Raw genomic sequence first — 12,893 nt, 5'->3', positions numbered from 1 at the left:
TCGTACAGGATAACATTATAATGGTGTACGGCAGCAGCATTCCTACGGATTGTTGTACATTTTGAATATTTGAAAGAAATAAAAAAAATTGTCGCGGGTCTTTTTATAATAATACTCGGTGGTTTTTTTTATGCGTATAAAAAAAATCGAACAATAGTAAATTGAAAAACGAAACTTATTTTTTTTTTCGCCCTTGTGTACCCTTCGCGTAAAAAAAAAAAAAAAACTGTCATTATCTCTTGACCTGCGATTTATCGCCAAGTCGCTATTATATATTATTATTATTGTGACGATAACAATAATAATGTAATAACAATATTATATAAACGGTGCAAAATGGTACGCCAACGCACATCGGTAACCGATCATATTTTATTTTTCTTTGCTCGTGTTTGTAGCGATACCGAACGTACAACGACGATAATGAAAACGTCGAGACAAGTCGGGCGTCTTAATGATATCGTCTTGATATTATTATTATTGCTTGCGGGGCCAACCGACCGGAACGCTTTCGATTGGGGAATTCACAAAAATGCCAAAAACGTTACACCCACGCTCTAACAGATACACAAGCCCCCGCGGTACCGATTTTCGCAGCTTCTTTATTCTTGTACAAAGATTTATTATTATTATTATCATCATCGTCGGGTTCTCTCTTTCCCGCTCCCCCCTCGAGAAAAATCCGTCTGAAACGCGTTTGTTATTATTTGTATTCATACAACACCTATAAACTCGCAACTAAACTGTGTTACATCAATATCGCCGCAATGTAGGAACGTTGAAAGTTCCTTCACCTTTGTCGATTATTATTCAATTATTTTTATCTCTTCTTAATTGCGCAAAACATTTTTTTTTTTAATTTGAACCGTTGTACGTTTAAGATTTTATCGGGGGCACACATCCGTCTCGGTGTAAACAGCTTACGGAAAATTAATCTCCTCCAGACAGTGAGTTGGTCCTTTGTCTTGTGACACTACATATTGTCATACGTTTAGCCCACAAATTAAAACTTGTACTATATTAAGAACGGTAAACGATCACCATTCTAATTATTATAAATACTGCAATTTTCGTCACACTGTTTCAACCTTTTATGGTTAATACAGTATTGTTTTTTTTTTAAACCAAGTTTAACCAAAGGTCAAAGCAGTTGCTTTGACGTCTTTCAATGTGTGTTTTAGTTTGACAGTTACATTAAAATTTAATAGACAAGACTCGACAATGAAACGCCAACTACCAAAATAATTTATTTTCCTTTAATTTTATATTAAAAAGAGTATAAAAGTAATAAGAAAGTACACACATAAAATAAAATATTTGACTATATAAAACTTGACATAATTCGTTACACGCTGTATGCAATCACATTGTGTACACTTAATACGGCCTAATACTCAAATATTAAAATTTTCCGTTTTTCAATTCCGCAGACCGTATTCGTACGACGTTGATCCTTTTAAATAATATAATTGACGCGCCTTAAGCGAGGCGGAAAAGCTGTAGTTGACCTCATAAAGCTGACACCGTAACACAAGCAAACACATGCGTGCGTCTTACCTCTTCGGAGCACTAAACGTTCGAGTGACTCAAACTCATCCGAAGAGTAATTGTTTGGAAACATCCTTAAAGAAAGCCCTAGACCCAGAATATTAATACAAACTATTGGGGACGGAGTGGACTAAGGCAGCGGTTCCAATGATTGCACCGTCGCCAGTTCGGACCCGGCCATCTTCCTATGAAAAACTTGGCAGAAAACAACGGGTGAACACAGCCCATTCTGCCAAGCAGGCATCCGAACTAGCCTTCGGGACTACTCCCAGACATTATTGCTATATGCAAAAAAAAAAAATACAAACTATAGGAATTGGATTGAAAATGATAGCTGTTATTAGCAGAATGCCATAATTTTGCATATCATGGCAGATATTTTAATAGCACCGTACCGTATGTTCTAACTGTCCACTAATAAATATATTTTTACATAGCGCGTCCCAAGTAGATAATAACCATATAATCTTGCAAATGAATAGCGATGCAATGATGAAGTGTGTACTATACTTTGTATTGTGTTTGGGCGGTTTCAGACGGATCAGATTCCCCGGCGTCTCCGACCAGAAGAAAACTGCCCAAGACTCCGGTATAGAATTTATACGTTAACGGTGTATGTACAGTAATATAGTAGTTTCGATCCTTCAGAAATAATATTCTGTGACCGACTCGTTAATTTTCTAGCTTCAAAAACATATACATCCGTATATCTATATTATATATTATACATAATAATATTTGCTCCATGCGTATTCAAGTAGACGATATTAAATGTGTGTTAAAATAACACACTCTTACCAGCATACAAATATATCAACACATCTTCATTACAATACCCGTGACATATCTCTATAATTAGTATTTTACTTTATAAACCGCGGATAATATTTTCGACTGAACACCGTGTTTCCGGCTGACAATAATTAGTTTTGTTTTTTGCAGTCTGGCCAACACCTCTCATAAATATCATAAAAATTCTTGGTATAATTTAAAAAAAAAATACTATTATAATATAATATATATCCATTGCAATATGTGTATACACAATATATACATATTTACATATTTCTGAAGGATAATGTTTTACCTGTATGTTGATTTAAGTAGATAGTGCGTGCGTTTTGAATTTTTATGATTTTTTTAATTTTTTTTTTTTTGCCGGTATTATAATTTATGTACATAGGCCAGTAATTATATATTATTATTATCTATATTTTAAATGTAAGCATAGTTTTTATTACTAGCATTTGTCCGTTAAAAAAACTATAATACGAGGTGTCCAGTTTCAAAACCAGCTAGAAGTGGTCACACTGTATTAGGTACGTGGTATGTAAAACTATTATTGAATACCAAATAAACATAATAACTATCTCAAACTGTGTTAGGAAAATCTCGGTTGGTTTCAAAAACCGCCCATCTCAAGAAATTATTTGTTGTTTGTGAACATTTTCAACGATTTCTTTTAGCCGCTTTTGTAACTAGACGCCTCATATAAGTCTTTATACATTCAAAACAAATGTCGGAAAATACTACCAATCACTATAACGGTTAACGACGATCATTATATTTATAATAATATATCTATGGCTATCTCTCAAAGGCTGTGCTGCGTTGGAACAATATATTTAATTATATATAATGTATTGTACAAATCCCCCTCAGACTTTCAATTTAAACACGTTTATAAGATAATGATTATATGTAATCTTTCATTTCTACGTAAGACTGATTTTTCGGGTTATAATTATTAGTCGTACTCGGACGATAACTATTTTAAGTAACTTGTGTAATTAAAGGCTACGATGAACGCATTATGCTAATTTGATACTAGCAATAATATAATATTATATATTGTCACCGTGAATTGAGTAATTCGCCCGACCAGCTAGCGCACTGTGTCTAACTTCGTTTGAAAATAAAGAAAAAAATACGGAAAGGTTAAAGAGGGTCGAACGCCTTTTTCAATCGAATGTATTAATATATGTTTTATGAACAAAGGGTATTAACATTGAGTATACAATATATTATACTCAATGATATTAGTTACATGTTCCATTGTGTACCCACTATTCTATATTTAATACTATTGGATATATCAATACAACCAACTATATATATATATATATATAGTTATATAAATGTAATTATTGATATTGTAAATAATTAGTCCAGTAGTTGTGTAAGGTTGTTACGGATCCGTCAGCGGTCAGAAAATATATGCTATCCGTCAGAATATTCGTTTCTGGTCGATTTCAAACGTGAATATCATTTTACCGACTATTGCTAAAATGTAACTTACAATAAATATTCAATAGACAATTTTAACAATATAGTCAACGTTAGTTTTAATGCATTTGTTTCGATGACAATGATCCGAAATGTAGGCATTCTTAAGCGATTTCGTGGGGTTGCAAAGCATAAAACCCTGTTTATGGTATACCTAAAGCGTAATTTACTTATTTTCTAGTTTTATATTCTTATTTTCAGTTCAAATAGTAAATTGTATACTATGGATTAGCGTACATCGGCTATTTTATTGGCGTTTTTTAATCGGATTCGACTTGGACCGAGTGTTCTCTATAAAATGACAATTTAATGTAAAAGATATTTTAATAATTTAGTTAGTTGGGTACGTGTAAAAAAAAGTTTATCGCTTTGTTATCAAAATATACAGTTGACGCTGGACGGATCTCATTTAGTTTGTAAAAAAGTTTGATATTATAATTTAATATACTATTTATCGCTTCTTTTACTTTACAACAATTATATTAATATATAATTATATATTTATACGTATTCTTATGTTTAGAATGTATACAATAATCAATATCGAAAATATGACCTTGTTATTTATTAATGTGAACTACCCAATAACCAAAAATATGATCGAAAATTATTAATCATCTTGTTATTATAAATATTTTATAATATATAAGCATAGAAATAGGTGCATAATAAATACACAAGAATATTACTTAAAATGCTGGTATTTTTATTATTACAACACCATGTTACATGTTATATTTCTTAATTATTTATATTATAGTTTCGCTATTTTCTTGGCACTTGAAAGAGATTGAAATAACAATTATTATACGCTGTAAATGTTTTTTTTCTAACTGAGAAGCAAATCCACATCGAATAATGTACTATAACTAATAGTTAACACTCAACAAATTTATCTATATTAATTATAAAAACAAAAAGTTAGGTATTAAAACATTCTGATGTTAAAAGATCACATGAGGTTTAATTGTTATTGATGTCATAACTTCATATATTTCTATACACTTCTACGAATAACACGATTATTGGACACACCATTTGACATGTAAGTTTTTTAAAATAATTGTTTTCATTTATATATATTTATATAATATTTTTATTCACTCGATACCGATTATACTCACACCTTGCTTGTCACGCATCGAAGCAAATTATGACTAAAATCGATAATATTTAATTATTTCACAAAATATTAAAAGGCGTATTGTTTTTTTTGTCTTAAAAGTAATAATTTATCTATAAATCGATAACTTATTAGATATTATTACAAAACTACAAAAATATATCGCCCATAGCAGGAACCACATGAAAAATAAAACAGTAAAACGTGTAAGAGAGATTAGTGTAGTAGGAAGGACGAGGATTTTATTAACCGGCCTTATTTACTTATGTATAGTAATAGTATGGGTTACATTGATTTAGAAATAAAATACTCAATCGAATCCACACCGTTTACTTGTATGTAACTTTGAAGTTGGAATTTTAGTAGTAGGAAATATTGAAAATTAATGTTTGGTATAAATATTTTTTTTAGGACAAGTTATCTAGTAATATGGCTTTTAATTCTTCAATTAAATATAAGTGCGTCAGAGTAAAATGTGTTGTCTTTTTATAAATGCTATACAAAACTGTCTGTTATTTTCTACAAAGTGTAAAACTTAAAGTTTCAGATAAATATTTTTGTTTAAAAAAAAAATGATTATACGCGCCTGTGTATTTTTATGTAAGTTATATAAATAACATAATTCTCAAAAATACCAATTTTGAATATATTTCAAATACTATGTCATATCATATTATGTGCTTACATCTCTGACAACAAATTTTACAGTGACGCTATACCTCAAAGTTACGTTACTATTATTTTTTTTATATTAATTCCAAAAAAAAAAGGTTTTTAAGACAGATATTGATTGGGCAAGTTATATGAACAAATTTTCTGAGTATATAAGTAGTACCCATATCTTCCATACAGCCAATCGGTTGGGTGTACACATGCGTTTGACCCATAGCTCGCATAAATTATACAATCCTGTTGCCTGGCCTGACAGTACTACATATATGTGGCAATCCGCCTTTTAAACAACTGACCATATAGTCATGGTTTGCTAAACTCCGTTTGCGACCATTCTTTTTTTACTATTTACGGCTTTAAATCGTGTGCTTGACATGTAATGTATCTTTTTTATACATATATTACATTATATATGTTACATATTTTATTTTTATCATCTTGCAGCTTGTTATACAACTCTCATTACTACATAGACACCGTTTACACTTCCTCTGTGATTGTTTCATATTATTATTATTATTATTACATTTAAACCTTTACCCGTAGGTAATTTAACTTTATAATCACCTAATAATTATATTAGGCCAAACATTATGTTTTAAGGACCACGAACGTTATATTTTGTATTGTTTAGTGTACGCTAAGCTCAAACATCTTTCGATGCTTTCGAAAGATTTTTATCATTTATTCATTGAATTGTTGTTGTTGTTTTTACCATTCAAGACATTAGACAGTGCAAAATCATGTGTAACACTCATCAAGTCCGCATTAGTCCCTCGACAGCCTTTGAATATTATCAACGATAACATATTATTTATGTTAAACGACGTGCGCTGTTTTGTCAATGGCACACGTCGTACAAACTTAATACAAACTGTGTACTTTATTACTTACCTACTTATAACGACTTAAAAATATATTTTAAGCTTTAATACGGAACGCTTTAATTCATGAATTTGATAATTTTATTTCATGCTTTTGATTTAATTTTATTTGTTTTGCCATCAGTAGAATGAGTGTAATTGTTTTTTTCACAGATAATTAGCTGAGTGCATGAATATTATAGTATGTATTAATATTATACTCTTTTTGTAGATTCATTGTACAAAAACGCTAACATTGTTTATTATGATTTTTACAACTATAGGTATGACGTACCTAAACGCCTATTTAATTGTTATTATGAGTATATTGAATATCGGTTATTATTCATAATATAAACTTTCATATTATAGCTATATGTCCATAATGCTCATATGCCTCCTAATTACTATTTTGGCTATTTTGAAAATATTCTATTAAATATTTTTTATTTACCTATTCTAACTATCCTTCACATTTTTTTATAATTAAATTACATATTTTTCTTCTTGTATCATTTTTTTTTTCAATGGTCATACCGTTTAATTCTTTGCACGCGTTTTCGTATTTTGTACTTTGCGAGTTTTAAAATGTAAAATTTTATAGACATCTGGTGTGACTCAGTCCATACAAGAGGAACCTATCCGGGAGAGAAATATCATTGGCGGAATTCAAATGCAAGTCTGGTACCGGGACGGTAAAAACGAGTTATCCATATCTGTGTTGGCGGCCAACGGATTACAAATGAGAAACGATGCCGATTATGGATCCCTGCCAGAAGCATACGTCCAAATCAAACTTTTGCCATTCACGTAAGTACACAAATCCAAAAAAAACGTGTCAAGCATCCTGTAATGTTGCTTTGTAAAGAAAACAAAAATTCTTTGAAATAAACATTTACGGCTAATATTTTTCCCCTCTGAAAATATTGATTAACCGTCAATAATCCTACCATACAATTAAAGCTGTACAATTCATTTTTAGTTATAAATTCTGGCACACTAAGTAAGCTCTTCTCTTGTAATTATTTAGTTTTTTTTTTGTGTTAACAATTTTGTTCAACAAAGGCGTGGTTACAAAAGAGATAGAAAACTTACCTTTAAAGAAAACCCCTATAGTTTTATGTACATTTAGAAATTTATAATATAAATTTTGCGTTCATTTATATCCACCGCGAAATAATATTCGATATTGCAATAGATATAAAATCAATTTTCTATAATTCGAGTCAGTAACTGGTCTTGATTTATGTACGAAAGGTTTGTGTGTTTAAAATAGATGAAATTTATATTGTTTTTAATGGATTTTAAATGTTGTTGGTGATAATAATAATTTATTGGCGTTTTTACAAAATTCATATATATATATATCAACTTGTTTATTTATTATTGTGTATGCCTGTGAAATACATTGAATACACATCATAATACTTACTGTAAACAATCGTTTTTTTTTGTAAATATTTTATTTATTATTCCAATTACCATTAAAAATCGAATAAACTTTGCAGTTTCGGGTTTTAAATTAACTTTGAAATTAACTTTTAAATCGTTTCTTGTATTTTTTTCATTTTAATATAAATCAACCAGTGTAAAAATGTCGAGAAATTCAAATTTGTCATAATATATATTTTAGTGGTACTAAAAACAATGGATTAATATGCGGAACTGGACATTTTTGCAAAACTGAACTAAAACAATGAGCATTTTTCCCATGTATAAAATGTAGTAATATAGTCTAGTTATTTTTTCAGCGATTTTATAACCACAAAATTCAGTACATACCAACTGATGCTATAACCTTATAAGAATTAAAAAAAAAAAAAAAAATTGCATAATCTTTTTTAAACTTTGCATTATTTTATTTTCATATGATCATTAATAAATATTTTTGCGGTATATTAATTCAAGTTGCATCCTTGTTAACGTATTAAGTAAGCGTTCATAATAATATTAAACTGTATTGACAAAAAAATACAAATATTCAATAGTTTTTATAAAAAAATCAGCCATTTTTCAGCCGAGTCTGCAACCACGATAGAACATTTTCATGTCTCGTTGAATTACCGAATACGCTTAGATTAGTTGTGGATTTATTAAAAAAAAAAAAAAACATGGAACTTCCAGTTATAGCATAAGGCCAAGGAGATTAAAAAATTATGTATAATCAAGTTTCTGGCTAAAATTGTAGTGTTTATTATCTGGCCAAAAGTAACTAAACATAGAGAATTTGGGCCCTTAATTTATTTTGAATTTATCATTTAGTTCTAATTTGAACGTTGAACGTACAGCATATCTCTTATCTACCACCCCTATCTTTTACCCCTATCTTCTACCCCTATCTCCCAACCCCTATCTTCTACCCCCAGGTAACGGTTTTGTAACGCTTTTGTAAAGAACGCATTTTTGGTAACGCTTTTGTAACGAACGCTTTTTTCGGTTATGTGCCAGAGCTAAGACATGAAAATGTCAAAAAAATGTAATTTAATGAAACCAATATTAAGATTAACGAGGAATGAAAAATACAAAATATAAGTTTTTCGTGGAAATTCAATATGTGATATAAACTAATACATCACTGTTGGTATTAGTAGTATTAAGAGTTGGAAAATTTTTTTTTTTGTTTTACTCTAGCGTGGATACTAATATTGTGAAGACTGACATTGCGGAACCGTCACTGAATCCCATGTGGAACACAACACTGGAAATGCCCAACGTCCGTTCAGAAACGCTGATCGAAAAGCAAATGGAGGTGATACTGTACGATTATAGGCCCGACAAAGAAGACGTTATCCTAGGTTAGTATTAAACTTGAACGACAATCGTCAAGTATTTGATTTGAAACGCGGCTTGCCGGTCATAGGTGAATTTGTGGTAAACTTACAAAGCGCTTTACTGGACAACGCTATGATATGGTACGAACTGGAATCGCCCAACCATAGCAAAGCGTCCAAGTCTCCAAGAAGCTCGATTTCGGATTCGGGAAAGGGCGGTTTAAGAAGAGAAATTCGTTCAGTGTCGGGTAAACGATAAACACACACACAACTTAGACCCCTTTTAATGGAAAATAATATTAATTGTGGTTATTTCTTGTGGGATTATTTCAGAGGAACGGGAACTGGATGGATTTTTGCACCCGGATCACGCTTACATGGCCAACTCTAGACGGGGATCAAGTCAATCCGAACAGTTAGAAGTAGAACCTTATCAGTTGAACAAAGATTTTTCCAGATCCTTGCCGGGATCCCGGCGCAGTTCGTTTCAGTCATCTACTCAAAACACCGATAAAGGTATGCAAGTGTTGTACACCTACACCGAATGAGCTTATAAACGGTCAAACTTCAAAATGTGTTCAACTATATTTTTCAGTTGACCCTGAACTAGCGTCGGTATACGCCAATAAGAGTCGACGAAGGAGTTCGTGCACGCCGCGACAGGATCCAGACGAGATCCTTAAGAACTTAAAAGCCGTAAAAGGAGAGTTGCTCGGTCGAAGTATAAGCATTAACGATAAAAGAGGAATGCGAAGTAAGCGAAATATTCGCATGCGTAGATAGAAACTTGATTAAACACATTGTTTTATAAAATAGGAGGAAGTATGTCTTTTCGATCGCGCAAAGATGCGGTCTTGGAAAAACCAGAACAAATGTATAAATACGAAGAAGAATCTTCTGGGTGAGTTGTTGATCTTTTATTTACAATAAAAACATGTAAAAACCATAGTTTGAGTTTAATACTTATGTTTCCTGTCACAGCGAACCTATTCCTCTAGGACCAGGCCAAATTATGCCGAGGAGTTATGGCATGAGTTCAGGTAGTGCGTCTCGTTCAGTTATTTTCTTCTTATCCATTATATTATAATTTTATTGTTTTCTGTCTGTATTAGGTTATCACATTGAACTCAAATTAGGTTTACTAATGACCAAGGGCCAACTCGAAGTGGATGTCGTGTGCGCTCGAGGCATCCGCGCTGAAGACTCGCCGCCAGGTTTGTTTATATACATTATAATATCACTCGATTACCGTGTAAAGGAAACGGAAGCAAAACTCAAGTTTCGGTTAGGTTGGGTTCAAGTATTATAGTCCCAAATGCTGTTAATATATATATTATTGAAATCCATTTGATTCTCTAAATTATTATCTGTATCTATTTAATTTGACAATATACAGTCAATCACCCTTATCCCCTACACTCATCACTTATGACTCATCATTTTCTAAATTGTATTTTTAAAAGTAATATTGTATTGTGTACGTTTTTACCTTAAGCTGGGGCTTTAGATAGAATATGTTACGATTCAAATCTTTTTAAAAAAATGATCATAAATCATAATATCGCCTCTACGTGATAGCAAACGTCAACGTTAAAAAATTATTTATAACGTCGTTGTGTTAGTATCAAGTTTGTAATGTACTCGCAAAATCTCTATTAAGCACTAATTATTTTGTCGACCGAATTAATGTCTAAAATACTATTTAATTAAGAACTCCGAAATAATACATAGACTAGTATTGTGTTTTCAAACAGAGATGTATACGCTTAATATACAATAACACTGTACAACACGATTTTTTGTGGGGGAAAACACAAAAGAGAATTAAGACAATTTTTTATTTTGTTTGTAAGTCGCTTGCGACTTTAAAAGTGGTTTCAATATTAACTTCTTGATCATGATTCGGATTCAACGAGTAAAATTCGACTAAATATATGTATTTTCAGTTTGTTCCAAAAACGACCAATTCTGATGTACAATGTGACTACTATATAATATCCATAGTATGTAATTTACAAATATGTTAGCAACATTTTATAGGATTCTTTCGTTGAATCTTAATTTTTGGCTATGACGTGAATTAATTGCTGAATGAGAAATTTTCTTTGTGTTATAAAAAAAAAAAGACTAAAAATTGTACATATACCAGTGCTCATCTTTTTTGCGCTAAACCGTTTTATTGACATATTTTTTTTTTCATGTACATTTAGATACCTACGTGAAGACTTACCTACGGGAAAACGACCGGTGGTTGCAAAAACGCAAGACCCGAGTGGTTCGTCACAATTGCAACCCGGAGTACAATCAGACACTCAGGTATTCGGCGTGTGATGTATTGGGCAGATCTCTTCTGGTAATGCTGTGGGAACGGCAGAAAGGGTTCGAGCACAACCAAGGCCTGGGAGGAGCGGAGGTGACACTGGACTCCTTGAAGCTGACACAGGTCACAGAAGGATGGTACCCGCTGTTTCCTATACAGAGCTTGGGGTCCGACTCGAACGACTCACCGTGACGTCGACGTACAATAAAATGCCATTTTTAAACTTACAACAATACACCGATAAGACTTACTCCTCTACGCCGGCCATGCCGAGAAGAAACAGCCCACTAGTATTTTATTATATCTTTATCTTACCGTATAGTAATAATATATAATCGTGCATTATCTACTGTGAACCGTAATATTATATTTTGTATTAGACGTTGAAGATTTAATTACTATACGTAGGTACTATTAAATTATTGTAATTCTATCAATACTAATTTCGTATGAACCGGTCTTAGGAAACATTAGTTGGGTTCGTCTCGTTCAATGAATTCTGTAGCCTATACTAAGACACCAGAAAATTCTTAATAATAATTGTATTTATTATTGCAATTTCCGGTAAATTAGGGTTGTTGCAAAACCAAACATTTCATTAAAAACTGCGTGTCATCTATTATACTGTATTATATTTTAAGATTAGTATAGGTAATAATCGATATAATATTATTGATTAAATTTAACTTATAAATAAAAAACTAATATCATTAAAAATAAAAATATGTAAAAGTTATAATATTTGAATTGAACAAATAACATAATAATGATCGGGTAAACAATATCTGATTGGTGTTAATGCGCCAAGTTGTGTAAATAATGGAGTTCATATAATATATAAATTAAATTTATGCCAAAATAATATATTTAGACGTATGTAAGATATATATTGAAAATACACCTAAGATAGCTTATGAAAAGTATTGAAAAATGATAATTCCATATCATGAAACCAAATAACTTAGTAGTAAAATATTTATAGAGATATTATTAAACCACAAAAAAAAAGTAATTAGACGATTTACATAATAAGTAATGTAAATTTCTTCTATTCTTAAGCGTTTTTTTAAAAATATAATACCTATTTTAAATAGACAATAAGACATATCATAATAAAATGTTTTTAATTAAAACTGTCTAATCATATCCTTAAAATAGCACATGTCCGTGACTTCATCTACTATATTCATATAAAAAGTAGCTAGGATCAGTTCATTTGTCGATTGTTCAATAACGAGTATTAAATTAAATGAAATTTCGTAATGTGATAAAATAATATAAATATTATGTTGTTCAATTCGTTGTACTTA

The 12,893-nt window shown here is 31.0% G+C and overlaps 1 protein-coding gene across 2 annotated transcripts in view; it reads left to right on the top strand.

Moving 5' to 3' along the window:
• LOC126838872 (regulating synaptic membrane exocytosis protein 1) overlaps nucleotides 1-12,621 on the top strand; it is a 94,519-nt gene extending 81,898 nt beyond the window's left edge. The window contains exons 16-25 of one of the 2 annotated variants that reach the window (XM_050573650.1): nucleotides 2,085-2,137; nucleotides 7,097-7,302; nucleotides 9,124-9,287; nucleotides 9,353-9,511; nucleotides 9,597-9,779; nucleotides 9,859-10,017; nucleotides 10,080-10,164; nucleotides 10,245-10,303; nucleotides 10,376-10,477; nucleotides 11,474-12,621. In XM_050573650.1, coding sequence (XP_050429607.1) covers nucleotides 2,085-2,137; nucleotides 7,097-7,302; nucleotides 9,124-9,287; nucleotides 9,353-9,511; nucleotides 9,597-9,779; nucleotides 9,859-10,017; nucleotides 10,080-10,164; nucleotides 10,245-10,303; nucleotides 10,376-10,477; nucleotides 11,474-11,775 — 1,472 coding nt within the window. In that variant the 3' untranslated portion in view covers nucleotides 11,776-12,621. Of the gene's footprint in view, nucleotides 1-2,084; nucleotides 2,138-7,096; nucleotides 7,303-9,123; nucleotides 9,288-9,352; nucleotides 9,512-9,596; nucleotides 9,780-9,858; nucleotides 10,018-10,079; nucleotides 10,165-10,244; nucleotides 10,307-10,375; nucleotides 10,478-11,473 lie in introns of both variants that reach the window. The other variant, XM_050573640.1, reaches the window with a different exon arrangement.
• Nucleotides 12,622-12,893: the final 272 nt, after the last annotated feature.

This window comes from Adelges cooleyi, unplaced genomic scaffold (genome assembly GCF_023614345.1).
Source record: "Adelges cooleyi isolate 19-005CV unplaced genomic scaffold, UGA_ACOO_1.1 ACOO_flye_CR_arks_rails_tigmint_CR_PRNA_108, whole genome shotgun sequence".
Lineage (NCBI taxonomy): Eukaryota > Metazoa > Arthropoda > Insecta > Hemiptera > Adelgidae > Adelges > Adelges cooleyi.
The sequence above is the reverse complement of the archived record's forward strand: the minus strand, read 5'-3'. Positions and strand labels throughout refer to the sequence as shown.